At 53.8% G+C, this 21,062-nt stretch overlaps 4 protein-coding genes across 4 annotated transcripts, besides 13 other annotated features; all 4 read left to right on the top strand.

Moving 5' to 3' along the window:
- Positions 1–5: 5 nt before the first annotated feature.
- On the top strand, positions 6–1,307 carry TraAM80_01633 (uncharacterized protein; the record flags this gene model as incomplete). Its single annotated transcript, XM_029378667.1, has 1 exon — positions 6–1,307. The coding sequence occupies one exon, from the start codon at positions 6–8 to the stop codon at positions 1,305–1,307; it is 1,302 nt and encodes a 433-aa protein (XP_029241469.1).
- Positions 1,308–1,457: 150 nt separating this feature from the next.
- Positions 1,458–1,488: a sequence feature (A-rich).
- A 188-nt stretch (positions 1,489–1,676) lies between these two features.
- TraAM80_01632 (uncharacterized protein) lies at positions 1,677–2,369 on the top strand (the record flags this gene model as incomplete). Its single annotated transcript, XM_029378666.1, has 1 exon — positions 1,677–2,369. The coding sequence occupies one exon, from the start codon at positions 1,677–1,679 to the stop codon at positions 2,367–2,369; it is 693 nt and encodes a 230-aa protein (XP_029241468.1).
- Positions 2,370–2,393: 24 nt separating this feature from the next.
- Positions 2,394–2,435: a sequence feature (GA-rich).
- A 456-nt stretch (positions 2,436–2,891) lies between these two features.
- Positions 2,892–2,931: a microsatellite.
- Positions 2,932–3,444: 513 nt separating this feature from the next.
- Positions 3,445–3,462: a microsatellite.
- Positions 3,463–3,693: 231 nt separating this feature from the next.
- On the top strand, positions 3,694–4,530 carry TraAM80_01631 (lathosterol oxidase; the record flags this gene model as incomplete). The annotated part of the gene is made up of 1 exon (XM_029378665.1): positions 3,694–4,530. The coding sequence occupies one exon, from the start codon at positions 3,694–3,696 to the stop codon at positions 4,528–4,530; it is 837 nt and encodes a 278-aa protein (XP_029241467.1).
- Positions 4,531–4,867: 337 nt separating this feature from the next.
- Positions 4,868–4,887: a microsatellite.
- Positions 4,888–5,214: 327 nt separating this feature from the next.
- Positions 5,215–5,241: a microsatellite.
- Positions 5,242–5,569: 328 nt separating this feature from the next.
- Positions 5,570–5,592: a microsatellite.
- Positions 5,593–5,671: 79 nt separating this feature from the next.
- Positions 5,672–5,701: a sequence feature (A-rich).
- A 348-nt stretch (positions 5,702–6,049) lies between these two features.
- Positions 6,050–6,094: a sequence feature (GA-rich).
- Positions 6,095–6,420: 326 nt separating this feature from the next.
- Positions 6,421–6,445: a microsatellite.
- Positions 6,446–6,533: 88 nt separating this feature from the next.
- Positions 6,534–6,577: a microsatellite.
- A 168-nt stretch (positions 6,578–6,745) lies between these two features.
- Positions 6,746–6,762: a microsatellite.
- Positions 6,763–6,800: 38 nt separating this feature from the next.
- TraAM80_01630 (1-beta dynein) lies at positions 6,801–20,822 on the top strand (the record flags this gene model as incomplete). The annotated part of the gene is made up of 1 exon (XM_029378664.1): positions 6,801–20,822. One exon carries the CDS (start codon positions 6,801–6,803, stop codon positions 20,820–20,822), a length of 14,022 nt encoding a protein of 4,673 aa, XP_029241466.1.
- A 209-nt stretch (positions 20,823–21,031) lies between these two features.
- Positions 21,032–21,062: a microsatellite.

Here is a 21,062-nt window from a genome sequence, read left to right as displayed (position 1 = left end):
GTCTAATGCAGGTAAAGAAAACGTTGTATTGGAGGGAGGGTGAGCCACCGCATGGCGAGGATGAGGCGACGACAGACACATCTGAAGTGATGCTGGAGCCTATATGGGGCTGCACGATTTTGCAGTTGCGTCAGGCGGCGAGGGTTGCCGCGTCGCATGGGTTTCGTTTGTTTCTTTTAAGTTATGCTCGGCAGCGGCTTTTGGCAAATGAAGGGTTGATGGTGCGGGAATTGGGCGGCTGGTGCCCTTTCGCGTTTCGCAGCTTTCAGCTGGATGTACACACGACGATGCCACGCGATTCCTCGACGCACTTCTCCTCCATCTCGCTTTTAGAGGAGGCACAGCGCGGGTTTGCCGCCCAAGCTGGGGTGGATGCCGGCACGCAGGGTCGTTCTGGCGCGGCTTCGGTTACAGATGACTTCGAGGCCCCGGCATGGGCGGAGTGCGCCTTTCCCTTTGCTGTTGCGGAGGCGATTGTGGATGTGAAGCGGGATGCGCTTGTGCCATGGGCGCAGGTTTGTGATAACCCACTCACCGCCTGCTTGTTCGCGGCACTCTACGATCGGCGGCATTTTTGTGTGATGGATGCGGTGCTGTACGCCTCCCAACGTGTGGTCCTGCCGTTCCTTCTTGGACTCCCCTCGACGGCGGGCCCATTGTCATTGGAAGCGACTACAGGAACTGGCGGCGGTGCTGGCACTGCGACATCGGTGGGGTTGATGCGGTGGTCGGAGATCCATGCGGTGTTGCGGTGGCGTTTTTTTGAGCTGCCCTTTGGCTCCCTCTCGCAGCTAGTGCGGACGGAGGATGTCGCCGCGGTGGGCGGCGGCCTCGATCCATTTATTCTTCCCCTTCATGACACTTTTGTGACACGGGTCCTGATGCCACGCATGACGGATTACTACCACGCCACTTGCCGGGCTGCGGGAGCCTCATCGCGCATGGGTGCACCGACACCAGGGGACAAGTGCGCCCACGTGACTCCGTCAGCGCCGGCCACTGTTACGGTTGACATACTCAGCTGCTTCAACGGCCTGGTGGGCAGGCGGGGCCACAGGGGCGTCGGCAGCTCCGACGCAGGTGCAAATGACGACGATGGCGGCGGTGCTGTCAAGCAGCAGAATAACAAAAACGGGCGAACACCAAAGGCGATGGTGGATGCGCCCAACTTCGATAGCAGGCGCGGCGACGTCCACTTCATGCTCTCTGACTTACCAAGCCTCGTGAAGTACTTGCTGTACTTCCACCAGCACTTTGAGGTTCAAGACGGAGGCACGGCTGTGACATTCACCCCCCACGAGGGCTAGTTTGTCACAGGACGCGGGGGGGCACAGGGTGGCACACGTTTACTGGCCCTCTCATTAGCGGCGGAGGTGGAGGAGTTGCTCCTGTGTGGCACTTGGGGGGTCGGCGTTGTGATGGCGGCAACGGCGCACGGCAGCAAAATAAGTGTCTGAGTTTTTGTTTTTGTTTGTGTGCTTTTTTATGCTGACTTGGTCTGTTTGTTTCATTCCCCCTTTTTCTGTTTCTGTCGTTTCTCAGCTTCTTTTGCAGTGCCTCTTTTTTTTTTTGGTTGTGTTGCTTTGACCTCCAAAAAGAAGCACCACAGAGAGTTGCGGTGGGCGTGCACGCGAAGGTAACGAAGGGAAACTTGCCCGCACAGGAAGTCGGTCGCCATGATGGTGGTAGCTCCTTTATCACTGAAGGCGTTACCGGAGGAGGCCCAATGGCGGGCGCACCAAGCGATGGAAGGACGCCGGCCGGCAGACGAGGGGAACGAAGAAAAGGCAATGGACGTGCTGCCTACAGATTCGCGCCTTTACCGGTCCCACGGCTCAGGTTTTGATGGGGGCCTCACTCCCTCTACCGCCCACTCCCCCACAGACTGCAGCGATTTAGGCCCTCCGTGTAGGCACGGGAGTGTCGGTGGTGGCGACAGCATCGCCAGAAGTAACGGCAACAGGCAGCACGACCCCCCGAAGAAGGGACATAAAAAACATGCTTTTTTTTGGTTGCCGCGGCGTTCCCCACGGCGAAAGGTTCATGCAGAGGTCAATAAGAAGCCAGCGAATGGATGCAGCAAAATAGACGCTCCCTTACAAGTGTATGATACCCCCATCTCAGAGCGACAGCAGCGGAGCGTAGATATGATGCGGGCAACTCCTGTTCTATCTTCTCCGGAGTTGTATCGGTTGACCGGGGCATCACGGGCCGTGCGCCGCGTACAATTTGAAGTCTGTCAAGACCGCTCGCTACTTTCGTCGCCACAACTGTCATCTTCGAAGCTTCGTTATTTGACTGAATGGTGCATTAAACTGACTCTCCTTTATATAATGCTATTGAGCTTTATGTTGGCCTTTACACACTGAAGACGTAAAAGGAAAAAAAAACAATTTTTTTTTCTCTCTTTTTCTTTTTTCTTTTAGTATATTTTTGGCGGTTGTTTGTATTTGCATCTTCATGTGGGTGCGCCTATGCCCCTCCAAGCACATTGTTGTTGCCCCCCTGACCCACACTCCCATCGTTTTTCCCTTCCAGGTGGTCGTTTAATTTGCGACGCCTCTTTCGAGTTCATTCTGCTCGATGCAATATTTCTTTGTTTTGTGCTTTGGTTTTGTCAGTTTTTGCGTGTTTTTTTTATCTGCTCTGTTGTACGCAGCACTCTGCGTGCACGCGGGGCGGACACGGGAGGGTCATCATGTGCTCGCGTTGCACTACGTCGCTGCCTGCATTTCTGCGCCAGCGTCTTTTTATCACCTTTTACTTTTTGAGGTTTTACTACCATTATGATTATCAATGAGGAGTCGTTGCTGTTGTTTTTGCTTCTGTTTCGTTCCTTGCGCACTGCACACGGCGTGGTCGGGGAGATGTTCCCGGACGAATGCGGCGCCGTGCGGTGCGTGTGTGTGTGGGTGAGTGGGTGGGTGGGTGCCGCCCCAAATTGGAATATGTTGCACTTCCCTACCTTTTCTGTGCCTTCAATTTACGGTGGCAGAGATCCCCCGCACGACGCAACGTGGTGAAAGCCCAGTCTCGACACTAAATAATAATGTAAAAACAGGAGGAAAAAAAAAAGAAAGGCGACGGTCCCACACCTCGGCACGGGGGAGGGGGGGCAAAGTACGCCTTCAACACCGCCACGCCCCCCTTTTTTTTTTTTTTTCGTCACTAATTTTAATTGATGAGGAGATGCTGCCGTGGACCCGCCTGCTGGTGGGGGAGAGGGAGGAGGGGCACCGCAATGGACGTGTCGCTTTTCTTCACGGAAAGGCACGGCGGAGCGACCAAGTACATGGTGCACCTTCTATTATTATTCTTCCTTTTCTACTAGGGGAAAAGTAGGGCTTGGACTTCTTCGAGACGAAGAAGCAACGGCGAGCGACGGCAAATCGCAATCACTCGAGGTTATCTGTATTTTAGGGACAAAACTGAAGACGAAAAAGGTATATATATATATATATAACGGATTGAAAGGCCACTCAACAAAATTGTGAGAACGGCGAGGTAGAAACTTCTGCGAGATTGCAATTTTTTTTTTTTCATTTATTTGAAGGCGGCTGATTTTTTCCTTTTTTTTTAAAAAAAAAATTATTGCGTATTGACGGCATTGGGAAACTTCATTCGCGTCCCGTTGGAGGTGACTCTTGTCGATTCGTGCCTGCTCGCTCACGCCGTCTGTTTGTCATTGCCGGCATGGACGTGCTGTTCGACCTGTACACGGCCTTTCTGCCGGTGGACCGTAACTCCGTGTCCCACCAGCTTTTCACCTATTGGCTGATCCTCAGCACTGGGGGCGTTTTGCTCTACCTCTTCTCCGCCTCACTGTCAACGTTTATCTTTTTCGTCGAGTTTGAGGAGACGTACTTCCCCCGCACGATTGACAAGGGGAAGCACAAACAGGAGCTGCGACAACAGATGATTCATGAGATATTCATTGCCGTCACCTCCATTCCGTTTATTGCGGTGCTTATGGCGCCCGCCGCCACTCTCACACATCGTGGGTACAGCAAAATTTACTACAACGTGTCTGACTACGGCTGGTCATACCTCGTTTTAAGCGTCTTAATGTTCTTTGTATTCACAGACTTCATGGTGTACTGGTTTCACCGCGGCCTGCATCACCCGACCTTGTACAGGTATCTCCACAAGCTGCACCACACCTACAAGTACACCACACCCTTCTCCTCCCATGCGTTTAACCCGTGTGATGGATTTGGCCAGGGTGTGCCGTACTACATCTTTACCTTTCTCTTCCCCATGCACCACTACCTCTTTATTTTTCTCTTCTTTGCCGTCAACATGTGGACGGTCTCCATTCACGACCAGGTGGACTTTGGTGGGCACTTTGTAAACACCACCGGCCACCACACGATTCACCACGTGCTGTTTAACTACGACTACGGGCAGTACTTCACTGTGTGGGACCGCATCGGCGGAACCTACAAGCCGGCTTACCAGACGCATCGTCTTCCGCTATTCACGAAGGGCGGGCGCGTCGAGGACGACACGGCGACTAGGAAGAAACTGTGATCAACCAGAGGGCTCGCAAAAGCGGAGTCTTAGGAAACTAAAAATAAGGCAAAACGGTGTACATGCAGGCAAACGTATATACGATTATTTCCATGCATGTAATCCACATATGCTTATTGGGTTAATTTGTGGCGGTTGTAGCGGGCTGCTCTGGACAGGCGGCGTGCATTTGGGGGATTAGCTTCTTTTCTTGCATGCATACAATTTGAGCGCAGTTGAGGAGCTGCGGGCGGGGCCGGAAGTGAAATGTGCTCCCCGCGGCTCAATGGGGGAAGGACGAGCGGCCGCACCAACGGCAAAAGCCCCGAGGGGGGCTGAATCAAGGGGAAAACAAAAAGTATGTGTGTGTGTGTGTGTTGATGCGCAGCACAAGCAGTAGCTGTGGAAGGGTGCGATGAAATTAGGAGGTTGAAGTTGTGGCGAGCATCAAAAGTAAAGCGCATGAAGGACAAACAAGGGGGCGTAAACAAAAGTAGGAGAGGGAGGGGAGGGGAGGGATAGAGGTTAGGAAAGGGGAAAAACACGAAGTAAAACGGGTAGGAGACGAAGGAGTGACACACAACAGTTTGCGCTACGGAAGAAGAAATTGTGGGGGCAGGGCGGGGGTTTGATTTTTGTGTAGGCGCAGGGGATGCATTCGCCTCGCTCGCTCTGCATCCACACAAATCAAGCAAGAAGAAAAAGCAACAACAACAACAACAACAACAACAAAATCCCAATTGTTTACATGTGGCTTGTGCGCTTTTTTTTTTTTTTTTCGAGGCAGCGTGGGAGGCAAAATCAACAAGAAAAAAGGTGAAATGAATAAACAAAGAACAGGCGGGAGGCCACAGTGAAGACAAATTATCACGTGAGGGATGTTGTGAAATATATATATATATATTTCCGCCTCATTTATTTCTGCATTGTGTGGCTGTAGCCTAACGTGCCGCCTATGTGTGGTTTCCTCTGGCTGCCCCCTTTCTCTCTTTGTCTTTGTTTCGTTGTTGTTTGTTTCATTTCTGCTGTTCTTTTGCGCGTGCCGCTCCTGCTGGGATGCTTTTTTTTTTTCTTTTTTTTTTTCTGGGGCCTTTCGGAGGGAAGTTGCGGCTGGACGAGGCGAAAGAAGTCTCGTAGGGTGTTTGGGTAAGTCCCCCTGTGGGTTTGTTTTTTGCTTGTGTTTTATTTGTTTCGAGGGTGTGTTGGAGCATGGCGGGAGTGCGGTTTCTTCGTTGTTTTTTATGCTGCCACTGCCGCTTCTCCATGCGGGAGTGCAGGAGCCCGGCTGTTGCGGGGGACCACAGACGGCCACTGTGCGGGCTTCCAACGAGAGCTGGGTTGGCATACATATATATGTCCTTTTAGACATTTTTTGTTTGTTTGTTGTTGGTGGTGTGGTGAGTGCACGGGATAAGTTTTTCTTTGGAATGAAGCGGGGGTGGAGGGGATATCACGTGCACGGGGATGAACTGTAATCCCCCATTGCAGGGCTCTCCCTCTTTGTAGGGATATGGACAGCCGGACTCCACCCTGTCACATATTCTGTTTCTAGGTCTCTCCCTTTTTTTTCTTTCTCTCTCTCTCTATTTGTGGTGTGAACTTTTGCGAAGTCGTCGTCTTATCATTTCCCCACTGACTGCGTGTGGGGCCTGCCTGTTGCTCTTCGCGCATTTCCCTTTTGTTTTTGTTTTCTTTTTTTCATGTGCAGCGCTTGTTGCCGCTGTGGCGTATTGTTGTTGCTTCTCGCCTTCTTTGTGTGCGTATGTGCCTCTCACTAGAGTGTGGAATAACCTCTGCCTGTTGCTTTCTCTCTTTTTCTCTCTGCCTGGATGTGATCTGCGTGTTTGTCGCGTGCGGCTTGAGTAAAGCCTTCAGCACAGAGGAAAAAAAAAGGACACACACAAACAGCGCGTGTGCGTCTGTGTGTCTGTGTGTGCGACGTTGCGCAGGCGGTGGCATATACGACTGGACGCACGCACAGAGGCGGTGGCCAGCCGGTGCACAACGTAGAAGGGAAAAGCAGCCAAGAAAGAAAGAAAAAACAAAAACAAAAACAAATAGACAAAAAGAGGGATTTGTCCTTGGCAAGTCAGTAGGTGGTGTTGTGTAACGACAAGACCCCACTTGAGGGAAGTAGCGAACAGGGGGTAGGGCCACAGCGGGAGGAGTAAAGTATAGAGGGCCCCACTCATCCACCCGTGAAGGGGGGAAGCAAAGGAGCCAGCGGCAAGGAAATACACACACACACACACAAGAGGGAATATAAATAAGGAGGGCTCTGGTGAGGACAAATGTCGTTTGGTGTGAAGTTTGACTTGGCAGAGCACGGGGTGGTCCCGGAGAGTCATCCTGAGTGCACCGAGTGGGTGCTGCAGCGACTGCAGGCGGAACTGTGTTTTGATGTGAAACACGTCACAAGCAAGCAACTCCGCCTCATCAATGAGTTTCTTGTCGGGGATGAGGAGCTTCACACAATCTTTTGCTACTACCGCGCGGTTGCGGCGGAGTACGTCGCGGATGGTGACGAGGGATCCTTTGTGCTGAAGACAGAGAGTGTGTCAATGGTGCCGGAGTTGTGCATCGTTGACGGGGTTCGGGGCCTCTCGGAGCGTGCCACAGTGAACGACATGTGCACGGACGTGCTGTATTTTGTGCGGCTTGACCCCGACCGTTTGATTGTGCCGGAAAACATTGACAACTCCGTTGTGTGGGGCACATGTCGTGGGGGAAATATGCTGGAGTCGTTGCTGCGCACACTGCAGTTTGTGCTCACGCCCACGCTGCTGCGTAATCGGTGGCCCGACAGCATTGAGAAGGATGTGCACTCATCGCTGCACCGCTTCATGGCATCCATGGTAGAGAACATCAATCGACTGCGCGGACGTACCGTGCTGTACGTCCCAAGCGACCTTGCCACAGGAATAGCAGTCGAAGAGGCCCACCTCGACCGCGAAATTGTTCAGCGGTTTGAGGCTGCGGCGATTCATTGGACGCGGCAGATCAAAGAGGTCGTTGGTGACAAGGACGTTGGCCTCAACGGAGACGCCGCAGGACCATTGGAGGAGATCGCCTATTGGCGTTCCCGCGCTCGTGACTTGGGAAACATCCGTGCCCAGCTGAATCGCCCAGATGTTTCTGGTATCGTGCAGGTGTTGCGGGAAGCAAAGTCCTTCTACTACTTGGAACCCTTCCTGAACCTGCGTGCGGATATTGAAAAAGGCACCGAGGAGGCGTTTGACAATCTGCGCTTTTTGAACACACTGCTGGAGCCATGTACGAAGCTGTCCAAGGCCAGTCCAAAGGAGATTCCAGCGTTGATTCCTGATGTACTTATTCATGCTCAGCTTATCATGATTTACTCAAAAAGCTACAAGAAGGAACGCTTTTTCCGTCTCCTTCGCATGATCTCCAATGAAATTATTTACCGCTGCAGCCAGAAGATTGATGTCCCGGCCATTCTTAACGGGGACGTCGCCGACAGCATGGTGGCGCTGCAGGACAGCGTCACTGCGGGGGAGGCATGGATTCGCGAGTGCCACAAAATGCTTGCAGCCACGCGTAAGCGATTTCGGGTGGATAGGGGCGATAAACTTGACATTGATGAATCCTTTTTAAATGAAATCGATGGATTTGTGCGGCACCGCTGCCAGAACTTGCATGAAATTTGTAAAGCGCAGCTGCAGTTTGGGTTTAAGGGCGTTCACTATGAACAAAGGCGGAGTGGCGAGCGCATTGGTGCGAGTCGCCATGGACGCAACTCACGCATTGGCTCCTTGGCAGAAAACCGCGCCGTTGGTGGTGACGCCCACTACGGTGTACCCATTGAGGTGAAGGAGCTGGACCAGCGGACAATGACTCTGGCTGAACTTTTCACTGGACGACTCCCCATCTTCAGCGGCAACCGCGGACCCGAGATTGAGTCGCAGCTTGTGGATATTCAGCGGGCTTTTAAGGCCAAGATGGAGATGCTGCGTCATCTAGACTACGACATCCTTGACGTCAAGTCTACGCGCTGGGTCGACGACTTTCGTGCACTGAAGGTGGACATTGACAATCTCTCCATGATGCTGCAGCAGATCATAGCGGTGGCCTTTGACAGCTTCAGCACAACCGAGATGGGGGCGGAGTACATTGAGGCCTTCTACATGGTAGCACGGGGAGAGGAGTTGCTGCTGCAGCTGGATCGAAGCAAGGATCGTGTCTTTCGCATGGTTGGGGCAGGTGTCTCACTGGTGCAGGGGAATCTTCAACGATATTTTAATAAACCACCACCTATTTTTTACCTCCACCCTCCACTTGTGGGGCACGCCATGTGGTTCGAGAACCAGGCCCGCTTCTTGGAGAGTAGTTTGAGCGAGCTGAGACACTGCTACTACCTGCGTGATTCGCCGGAGTCGTCAGAGGTTGCGCTACTCCATGACCGCCTTGATCGCTCCCTGTACGAAAAGGTGCGGCAGAATTACCTGGAGTGGAAGAATAACTTGCCAGCAAACCCCAGCGAGTACCTGGATCGCTTTCTTATCACCAAGCGTCTGAGTAGCGTCAAGAGCGCGTCTACGCTCTACGATGTAAACTTTCCATCGGAGCTGCTTCTTCTTTTTGCGGAGACGCGTTACTGGCAGAGCTTGGGTGAGGTCATTCCGGCACAAATCTCTGACATTGTCTCCAAGGAGGAACGTCTGCGTGTGTTCCGCGAACACGTCTCGCTGGCAGTGCGGGCGCACAACAACGTGGTGCTTTCACTGACGAAGGAGGAGTGCCGTCTGTTTGCGCAGCGGCTGAGATTTCTGGAGAGCAAATACATGCCCGGCATGTCGCGCCTGTGGTGGAACTCCCAGGGTATTGTGGAGTACTTTGTGCGGGAGTGCCACCAGCAGGCGGAGCGGGTGCAGCACATCGTGGATGAGTTTAAGTACAGCATTGAGTACGTGGATCACCACTGCAAGGCGATTGCCAACACAGTCGCCGTCATCTTTGAGAAGAAGCGTGTATACACCATTGAAGCCTTTGTGGAGAAGCAGCAGAAGCACCGTGAGGTGGTGCTTGAGAAGCTGCAGACTATTCATCAGCGGCTAGTACGTAAACTGTACGAGCTGCTGGGGTACTTTCGCGATGACTACATGGAGGATGTGGCTGTGCAGAGGGAGTGGCACCGGCACATCGGCAAGGTGGAGCTCAAGGTGGAGGAGGCGCTGCGGACGATGGTGAAGCGCACCTTGCAGGCGGTTGAGCGTGCGTTGCCGCAAGAGCCCTCCGACGACCGCATAGAGGAAAAAGTATTTAGGCTCGACGTTGTTATTGCCGTGACAAACAGCACCAAGCCGCACATTGAGTCTGTCCCCTCAGTGGAGGTGCTGAGCCACCAGGTGAATGGGGTCTGCAAGGAGATTATTGGCATCGTGAAACATATCCCTCGCCTGGAGGAAAGTCTCCGCGCCTGCATCGCCAAAGAGAACGCGACGGAGAACGAGTCCCTTACGCGCACAACACTCCGGTACGTGAACCCGAGCGAGGATAGCGTGGCCCTGCGCGGCACCTACTTTGAGTACATGACGAGCGAGCAGGACGCCATTTACTCTCTGTGCCGTATTCGTGAGTCCTTTGAGGCCGTTGAGGAAAAGGTTCGCGACAAACTGAGCCAAACGTGGCAGCTGCATCAATCTGGCACGACGGACAGCCTGTGGACGACGCAAAAGCAGGATCGTCGTATCAAGCAAGGCTGGAAGCTTGAGGATTACCGAGTTCATATGGACCACGTGGCCCAACGGCGCGAGGGCATCAACAAGCAAGAGACCTTCTCGGATGTCCTCTTTCTACAACTGGACTTCACCAAGATGAAGGATAGCTTCCGGGTGCAGTGCCAGCTGGTGATCAAGCACTACCACAGCCTGCTTTACGCGGATGCCAAGGAGGAGTTGAACCGCATCTACAACCACTTCAGCACGACCGTGCAGGCACTGACGAAGGAGCCGCAAACGTTAGACGAGCTTGAGGAACAGATCAAAAGGTGCACCTCCGCTGTGGAGTCACTGCCAGAAATTTCTGCAAACTTTGAACCCATTACTGATACGTTTGTGCTCATCACAAACGACCTCTACAACCACGGCAACGTGAACCGCGAGGACGTGCGCCGCTGCGAGGAGTTGCCGGCGGCCTTTGAGGAGTACTCGGAGCAGCTTGTCAAGGCACGGCAGCTACTAGCCAAGTATAAGGAGCAGTTCCGCAATGACTTGGAAACAGACTTGCGTGCGCTGGTGTCAAACTCCTACGCACTGCGGCAGAAGGTGCGGGACGAGGGCCCAAGGTTGTACAGTTTCTCTACAGCAAACGCCTTTGCCCAGCTGGGCACCCTTGATCGCCGCGCCAGTGAGCTACGGGAGACGGAGAAGGCGCTGCAGCAGGGGATTAACATATTTCACCTGGAAAAACCCCCACTGGATGAGCTTGTGGCTGCAGAGGTGGATCTGAAGGTGCTCCGCACGATTTGGGAGTTGTGTGAGGAGTGGCGCACTGAGAGCCGCAAGTGGCGCACCATGTATTTTATGCATTTGAATAGTGACACCATGCTTGACGTCTCCGAGCGCATCCGGCGGGAGCTGCTGCGACTGCGGATGGAGCTGCAGATGACCGATGTCTGGGCGAAGCTGAAGGAGGAGGTGGAGCTCATGAAGCGGCTGCTACCGATTGTGGACGACCTCCGAACGCCAGCGATTCGGCCCCGCCACTGGCAGTTTTTGAAGGTTCAGCTTGACGCCAAGTTTGACATCTCGGACGAGAAGTTCTGCTTGAATGACTTGATGGAGGCACGTGTGGAGGCGCACGCGGAGTTTGTTGTGAACCTCGCCACCTCTGCCCGTGAGGAGATGAAGATTGAGATGGACCTGGATAAGATCCGCACCTTTTGGGAGGATGCAGCCTTTGTGATTGAACCCTACCAGGACTACAACAAGATCACTGGCGTGGACGACATCAACAACGCTCTCGCGGAGCACCTGGCGATGCTGAGCTCGATTAAGATGTCACGATTTGTGGACAGTTTTCGGCCTAAGGTGGTGCAGTGGGAGCAGGTACTCTCCATCGCAACCGACACGATTGAGGCACTCCTGTTGGTGCAGACCAAGTGGATGTACCTGGAGAACATCTTCATCGGCAGCGAGGACATCAAGCGCAAACTCGCCGCTGAGTCGAAGAAGTTTGAGGGGGTGCACTCGCAGTGGATCTCCATCATCATGCGCCTCATCACTGACCCGAACGTGGTGCGAGGCACGCGACGAGACGGGCTGATGGATCAGCTGAACGGCATGAACAGCGATCTCGAGGTGATACAAAAGGGGCTTGAGGGCTTCCTCGAGGATCGCCGCCGCGTGTTCCCCCGCTTCTACTTTTTGTCCAACGATGATCTGCTGGAGATTCTTGGCCACACAAAGGAGCCCGCAAAGGTGCAGCCTCACCTGCGTAAGTGCTTCGAGGGGTTGTATCGCCTCTCCCTCAATACGGTGCGTAGCCGGATTGTCGCCGAAGGTATGTCCTCCTCCGACGGTGAGTCGATAGCGTTTGTACCCTACGTCCAGGTTGAGGGGCTGTCGGTGGAGACCTGGCTGCGACGGGTGGAGCTGAAAATGCGGGAGATGGTGCAGAAGCGCATCAACGCCACCTTGGATGATCTGCAGAGCATCTTTGATCCAAAGCGGCCTACTTCTAGGGATAACTTAAAAGCATGGGTCGAACGTAACGAGGGTCAGTCACTCATCACCTCAGCCTGCATCAACTGGACACTCCTGACAGAGCTCGCCATCATGGAGTATGGGGAGTTACACAGCAATGGTCTCAGCCTGCAGCGTCGAAAGGCCTCCCCTCTCTACAAGGTCTACAAGCGATGGAAAGGGCTTATCAAAAGGTACTGCCAGCTTGTTCGTCAGCCACAAAGTCGCATGCAACGTAATAAGTTGGTCGCACTCATCACAATTGAGGTACACTCACGGGATATTCTCCGACAAGTGCTGGCGTCGCGTGTGCATCAGGTCGACGACTTTGAGTGGTCACGGCAGCTACGTTTTTACAGGGAGGATGGTGACACAGCGGAGCGCCCCCAGGACGCACCGAAGGTGTGCATCGTGCGACAGACCTCTGCGGTGGTGCGCTACGACTATGAGTATCTTGGTAACAGCGGGCGTCTTGTCGTCACAGGACTCACAGACCGTGCATACATGACGTTGACGACGGCGCTGCAGCTGCATCGCGGGGGTCTTCCGCAGGGACCTGCAGGGACTGGCAAAACAGAGACGGTGAAAGATCTTGGGAAAGCGCTTGGCAAGTATGTCATGGTGTTTAACTGCTCAGATGGTCTGGACTACAGGTCGGTGGGGCGCATGTTGAGTGGCATTGCCCAAACAGGCTCCTGGTCCTGCTTTGACGAGTTTAACCGTATTGAGGTGGAGGTGCTGTCTGTGGTGGCCCAGCAGGTACTGTCTATTCTCAGCGCTGTGGCGGAGCGGAAGAGTCGATTTATGTTTGAGGGCTCTGACATCGCACTCAACATGAACTGTGGGTTGTTTGTCACAATGAACCCCGGCTACGCGGGTCGTTCCGAATTACCTGACAACCTCAAGGCGTTGCTGCGCCCCATCTCCATGATGGTACCGGACTTTGCACTTATTTGCGAAATCACGTTACTCTCCGAGGGCTTTGAGGAGTCGGAGGTCCTCTCAAAGAAGGTGTCTATCCTGTACGAGTTGATGGAGAAGCAGCTGTCCAAGCAGGACCACTACGACTTCTCGCTTCGCAACATCAAGGCCGTGCTGGTGCAGGCAGGTAATTTGAAGCGCGAGGACTTTCCCGGGACGGAGTCGCAGCTCTGCCTCAAGGCTATGCGAGACATGAATCTGCCCAAGTTTGTTAAGGAGGACGTTCCCTTATTTGTCAGCATGTTGAGTGATCTCTTCCCTGGGGTGCATCCGGAGGACAGTGGCCTGGACGACCTACGGGATGCTGTAGAGAAGGAGCTTGAAGACGAGGGCCTTGAGATGAATGCACACATCGTGACCAAAGCCCTGCAGCTGTGGGATACCCTCCGAACACGTCATGGTGTGATGGTTGTGGGGCAGACAGGCTCCGGGAAAACGGTGACGTGGCGCAGCTTGAGTGGGGCTCTGCGGCTGCTGAAGGAGCGTGGTGTGGAACCTGGCTTGTATGAACCGGTGCGTGTCTCTCTCTTAAACCCCAAGTCGGTGACGATGGATGAGCTGTACGGCAGCTACAATCAGGCCACACGGGAATGGAAGGATGGAATTCTCTCAGACATCATGCGAAGCATCTGTCGCGATGTGTCAGACCCAACGTACAAGTGGATGATGTTTGATGGCCCTGTAGACACACTCTGGATTGAGTCCATGAACACGGTCCTCGACGATAACAAAATGCTAACCCTGAACTCTGGCGAACGCATCACTTTAAACCCGACCATACGCATGCTGTTTGAGGTGCAGGACCTCTCCCAGGCCTCCCCTGCCACTGTCTCGCGTTGCGGCATGGTCTACTTCAACGTGGAGGATCTTGGCTGGCAACCGTTTGTAAAGACGTGGCTGAAGTCTCGCTGGAAGTTCGAGATTGCCATGGGCGCCCCACGGCCAGATGAAACCATTCAGGAGCTGGAGGAGTACATCAAGACAACCGTGACCCGCGTGCTGGAGTACCGCCAGATGGAGTGCGAGGAGCTTTTCCCTACCTCATCGTTGAACGTCATTCGCTCCTTTACACGTATGTTTGACGCATTGGCAAACGTGGAAGCCGCCCCATGTGTCCCCGGTGGTGCCACATACGCCACCTTCCACGCTGGGGATATGTACCTGCCGCAGGTACGCATCATGGCAACCTTTTGTCTTATGTGGTCTGCCGGTGGTGCACTCACCGTGGAGTCGCGCCAGAAGTTAGACGCATTTATCCGTGAGTTGGACTCGTCCTTCCCCTCTACGGAGACGATCTTCGAACACTTTCCCGACCTTCGTGTGGCTCAGTGGAAGAACTGGAACAATCACACGGACCTGCAGAAGCCGTACGTGCCCCCGCCAGAGACCCCCTACCACCGGCAGATTGTCCCAACGGTGGACACAGTGCGGTATCAGTACATCGTTGGAGAGCTGGTGCGGGGTCAGGTGCAGTTGGTGCTGGTCGGCACCACAGGCACGGGGAAGTCTCTCACTGCGCGTCAGGTGTTGCGCGGTCTCAGCACTGACACCCATGTCTCCACGCAGCTGAACTTCTCCGCTCAGACCACGGCAAAAAATGTGCAGGAGATTATTGAGGGGCGTATGGAGCATAAATCCAAGAAGGTCTGTTGTCCACCAGGTGGTCGTCGCATGATTTGCTTCGTCAAGGACCTTAACATGCCAGCGAAGGAGAAGTTTGGTGCCCAACCCCCGTTGGAGTTGCTGCGGCAGTGGATCGACAATGGATATTGGTACGACTGCAACACACGTTCGCGGCGGAAGGTGAATGACTTGCAGCTTCTCTGCTGCATGACTTATGGACGGCCAGATATCACCCCTCGTTTGATGACGAAGCTTAACGTGTTGAACATCACTTTCCCGTCGGAGTCGGTTATCACGAAAATCTTTACTGAAATCCTCTCAAATCGCCTAGAGAAGTACCCTGAGCTGCACAAGTTTGTGGACGCCCTTGTGAAGGCAACGCTGCAGACGTATCAGCGCGTTTCTAGCGATTTACTGCCCATTCCAAGCAAGTCGCACTACCTGTTCAACCTTCGTGACCTCAGCAAAGTCTTCCAGGGTATCTACGGCTGCTATATGGAGGGGCTTCAGTGCAAGGAGCACATAGTCGCACTGTGGGTGCATGAGTGCTTGCGTGTCTTTTCCGATCGCATGAATGACCCCAATGATAAGCAGTGGTTCCGCAACCTCATCCACGAGAAACTCGCTAACATCTTCCAGATGAAATGGAGCAGCATCATGCGGGCACGCTCGCGCGAGGCACGCTTGCAACCACTGAACGAGAACGAAAGTCCAATTTTTGTAGACTTCTTGGACGGGGAGTATGACGAGATGGCGAAGTATAAACTTGTGCCATCCATGGAAACCCTCCGTGAGAAGGTGGAGGAGTGGCTGGAGCTGTTTAACGGCGAGCCCGGCACACAGCAGATGAATCTTGTCTTCTTCACAGACGCTCTGGAGCATCTTTGCCGCATTCACCGCATTATTCGTTTGCCGCGCGGCAATGCTCTTCTCGTTGGGCTTGGCGGCAGTGGTCGCTACTCCCTCACTCGCCTTGCCACGTACCTCGCCGGCTACACCATCTTCTCTGTGGAGATCCACAAGAAGTACGACTCGGACCGCTTTCACGAGGACCTGCGCTCCCTCTACAAGGCGTGTGGGCTGAGGCTGCAGCAGAAAGTTTTTTACTTTTCCGACAACCAGATCATGCAGCCGTCGTTTCTAGAGGACCTGAATAACATGCTCTCCACCGGCGAGGTGCCCAACCTCTTTCAAAAGGATGAGTTGAATAATATCCGCGACGCCGTTTTTAAGGAGGCGATGTTGAGTGGGTGTCGCGACAGCATCGATGAGATTTACAACTTCTTTATTGACCGTGCCAGGCTGAATCTGCATCTGGTGGTTGCGATGTCCCCAGCGCATAAACTGTTTCGCATTCGTCTTCGCCAATTTCCAGCTCTCGTCTCATGTACGTCGATCAACTGGTTTGCAAAGTGGCCGAACGAGGCGCTGCGGGAGGTGGGTCTACGCTACCTGAAGGAAACACGCGAGAACACAGAGGATGATGTTGTGTTGGAGGAAATCGCGGACGTCTTTGTACACATGCACGACACCACTAGTACCATATCGCAGGAGATGCTGGAGCAGATTCATCGCTACAACTACGTAACCCCATCCTCCTACCTCGACCTGGTGCGCGGGTTTCGCAAGCTGCTGAGACAGCAGCGGGATGAAATTCTTGAGCAGCGTGACAAGCTGAAAAACGGTATGGCAAAGCTTGAGGAGACCAAACTTGCCGTGGGGAAAATGACGGAGGAGCTAAAAGTGCAGGACGCAAAGTTGCAGGAGAAGACCGAGGAGGTGAATCGGGCCACGGAGAGTATTCAAATTCAGCAGCAAAACGCAGAGGAGCAGCAGAGTTTACTGGCCTCAGAGAAGGTGAAGATTGAGCAGACAAAACGGTCCGCGTTAGCGGATCAGGCGGAGGCGCAGGCAGATTTGGATCGGGCGATGCCAACCCTCCTTGAGGCGCAGGCGGCGCTGGATAAACTTGACAAGAATGATATCAACGAAATTAAGTCCTACAAAACACCCGCAGTAATGATTCGAACGGTGATGGAGGCGGTGCAGACGACACTGCGACGCAAACTTGACTGGGATGAGGCGAAGAAGTCTCTTAGTGAGGCCAAATTTATTGACATGCTTAAACACTACCACGAGAACAACGACATGACGGATCAAAGGCTGCTTGACAAGATTGAGAAATACGTGAAACGCCATGAATTTACTCCAGAGGCAGCAAGCGTGGTATCTAAGGCCGCTGGTGGGTTGTGCCAGTGGGTGATTGCCATTCACAAGTACGGCAACATCTACAAGGAGGTTCATCCAAAGATACTAAAGAACGAAAACGCCCAGCAGAAGGTGCGAGCGCAAGAGGAGATGCTGCGACAGAAGGAAGAAAAGCTGCAGCGTATTGTGGATGAGGTGAAAAAGCTTGAGATTGCCTTGCAGTTAAACATTGATGAAAAGACACGCCTCATGGCGGAGGCAAAGGAGACCCAGGCGAAACTTAACCGTGCTTGCATCATCGTTGACGGCCTTGAAGGCGAACGGGATCGCTGGACCGAGTCGATCGCCCGCTATGAGGCGGCACTGGGAAATCTCGTAGGCGACACACTGCTTGCCTGCGGCTTCCTCTGCTACTCCGGCGCCTTCACCGCGGAATACCGTCTGAAGCTGTGGCACAGCTGGATCAAGGAGATTAAGCGGATGCAAATTCCCATGACACAGGGCTTTGACTTTGTGGACTTTCTCGCCGACCCCACGGAGGTGCGTGATTGGCAGCAGGCGGGACTCCCGGGTGATGACTTTAGCCGAGAAAATGGTGCTGTGGTGATGCGAGGCACTCGGTGGCCGCTCATGATTGACCCGCAGCAGCAGGCGATCAAGTGGATCAAGCGTATGGAGAAGGACTGCGGGCTGAAGGTGATTGACCAAAAACAGCCCGATTTCCAGAAGACGGTGGAGTACGCGGTGCACTTTGGGTGCCCCCTGCTGCTGCAGGATATCATGGAGGACATCGACCCTGTGCTCGACTCCGTTCTTGCCAAGGCGTTTGTGCGACGGGGAACCAGGACGATGCTGAAGGTTGGGGACAACTTCGTGGAGTACAACGAGAACTTCAAGCTGTACATCACGACCCGTCTCTCGAACCCGCACTACACGCCGGAGACATGTACGAAGGTCTGCCTGCTGAACTTTGCGGTGCGGGAGTCGGGGCTGGAGGAGCAGCTGCTGAAGATTGTTGTGGAGAAGGAGAAGCCGGAGCTGGAGCACGAGAATGAGGAGCTGATTCTTGACACGGCGGCGGCGAAGAAGGAGACCAAGCGTCTTGAGGACGAGATCTTAGATCTTCTCTCCACCTCGCAGGTCTCACTGCTAGAAAATAAGAAGCTCGTTGACACACTGCAGTCCTCTAAGGTGATTGCCGCAAATATTAAGCAACAACTAAAGGAGGCGGAGGTGACGTCGGAGAAAATTCAAAGTGCGCGTGAACAGTACCGTGAGTGCGCTCGCCGTGCCTCCATTTTGTACTTTGTGTTGGCTGATCTTGCCTCCATTGATGCCATGTACCAATTTGCCTTAGACTCGTACATCATTCTCTTCCAGGGCAGCATTAAGCGCTCGGCGGAGAAAATATCCACGTACACGCTGGAGGAACGTGTCGTAACGCTCAACGACTGGCACACAAACGCAGTGTACGCAAGCGCCTGTCGTGGACTCTTTGAGAAGCACAAATTACTCTTTGCGTTTCACATGACGATGCGCATTTTACAGGCTGAGGCTCGTGTGAACCTGGAGGAATATGTCTTTCTTATGCGTGGGGGGCAGGTGCTTGACAACCAGGGTCGCCTGCCAAACCCTGCACCATCGTGGCTCTCCGAGCGTGCGTGGAGCCACATCCTCGAGCTGGACAAACTGACGAACTTCCACGGCATCGCCACATCCTTTGAGCAGGCGCATGAGTCCTGGCATGAATGGTTTGTGCAGGAAAACCCTGAAGATGCAGACTTGCCGGAGGAGTGGAAGGCGCGCACCGCGGATAACTACATTCAACGCATGATATTTGTTCGTTGCCTTCGCCCAGACCGCGTCATTTTTATGGTGTATGAGTTTATTGAGAAGCAGCTTGGCTCCCAGTTTGTGGACCCCCCACCATTCAACCTGAAGGACACCTTTGACGAGAGCACCAACGTCGTGCCACTTGTGTTTGTGCTTTCGCCGGGTGTGGATCCCACGACCCAGTTAGCCTCACTCGCTCAGCGGGAAAACAAACATCTGAAGATGCTGGCACTTGGCCAAGGTCAGGGCGAAAACGCCAAGCGGGCGATTCAGGAGTGCGCACAGAACGGTGGGTGGGTTTTCCTGGCGAACTGTCATTTGATGGTGTCGTGGCTGGTGGAGCTGGAGAAGATCGTTGATGACTTGTCGGAGCAGCGGCCGCATGACGCGTTTCGCCTGTGGCTCAGTTCTGTGCCGACGCCTCACTTCCCGATTGGGATCCTGCAGCGGGCAATTAAGATGACGACGGAGCCTCCAACGGGCATCAAGTCCAACATGATGCGTCTCTACAATCAGTTCTCGGAGGAGCAGTTCGTGGAGCACGCCGGCGAGCACCCAAACTTCTACCGTAGTCTTCTCTTTGCGTTGTGCTTCTTCCACTCCGTGCTGCTTGAGCGGCGCAAGTTTGGGAACCTTGGCTACAACGTGGTGTACGACTTCACCACCTCTGACTTTGAGGTGTCAGAGAACATTATCTCGCTCTACGTTAACACGATGCCATCAGACCGTGTGGAGGACATCCCCTTTGTCACGATTCGTTACCTCATTGCGGAGGCTTCTTACGGTGGCCGCGTCACCGACGACTGGGACCGGCGTGTGCTCAACACCTACATCACCCAGTTCATGTGTGAGGCGATTATCACGGAGGAGCGCTACCCGCTTTCTTCGGCCGCTGAGTACTACATTCCGAATGAGGCCGTGAATCTGCAGTCGTACAAAGATGAGTGCATGCAACTGCCCATCACAGACCCTCCAGAAGCCTTTGGACAACACGCAAACGCCGACATTTCAAGTCGTGTGGCGGAGTCAACGATGTTGCTAGAAAACCTTATCAGCGTGAACACAACACTGGCACGTTCTGGTGGCGCAAGTATAAACTCGGCAAAGGCGGTTTCAGATGAATTACGCTGCCTCAAGATTCTCGCCTCGTTGGAGGAACCGAGCACAGCCGCCATCCCCAACCTCATTGATTATGACGCGGTGTACGAGTCCGTCAAGGATGACACCCACAATGCCCTTAACACGTGTTTGTTGCAGGAGATTCAGCGGTATAACGTGCTGCTGCGCAAGATTCACGCTCAGAAGGTTGAGCTTCGCCGTGCGGTGAAGGGTGAGGTGGTGATGAGTGATGAACTTGAAACGGTGTTTAATGCGCTCCTGCTGGGTCGTGTCCCGCCACCGTGGACAAGCGCGTACCCAAGTGTGAAGCCTCTTGCGAGTTGGTCGGTAGACCTTGTGGAACGCGTAGATCAGATGAAGCAGTGGGGACAACGCGTGCCAAACGTCTTTTGGCTCTCCGGGTTCACGTACCCGACGGGCTTCCTGAAGAGCCTGCAGCAGCAGCAGGCGCGGCACGACCACATCTCCATCGACCAGTACACCTGGGAGTTTATCGTTCACCCGAGTGACGAGCGCACCGTCGTACACCGCGCCAAGAAGGGGGCGTATGTTAGGGGCATCTCTCTTGAGGGTGCCGGGTGGAATGTGGAGACAAACACGCTGTGTGAGCCCCGCCCGCTGGAACTCATCGTGCCTATGCCGATTATTCACTTTAAGCCCAAGCTGCGGGACAACAAGCCACGCTCGCCGTCGATATACGAGTGTCCACTGTACATGTACCCGGTCCGCACTGGCACGAGGGAGCGGCCATCCTTTGTCGTGGCTGTGGACCTTCCCTCCGGCGAGGCGGTGCCCGACCACTACACTAAGCGGGGCACGGCGTTGCTGCTCTCCACGGACGAGTAATTGACAGGCGTATGTGTGTGTGTGTGGGAAGGGGGGGCTTTGCGCGGAAGAGGGAGGTGAATAATAACCAAAAAAGAAAACGAGGAAGGAGATAACAATAGCCGGCATGACATGCGTGAAGGCGCGTGAGCGGCGAGATAGAGAGGGAGTAAAAGTAGGAGGAACCAAAAAGAAGGAAGAACGCAGGTAAGTGGTGACCACGCACACGCATATATATATATATATATATATATATATATA

This window comes from Trypanosoma rangeli, assembly GCF_003719475.1.
Source record: "Trypanosoma rangeli strain AM80 chromosome Unknown Tra_15.4_contig_00033, whole genome shotgun sequence".
NCBI lineage: Eukaryota > Euglenozoa > Kinetoplastea > Trypanosomatida > Trypanosomatidae > Trypanosoma > Trypanosoma rangeli.
Note: the sequence above shows the minus strand (reverse complement) of the source record. Positions and strands in the feature narration are given on the sequence as shown.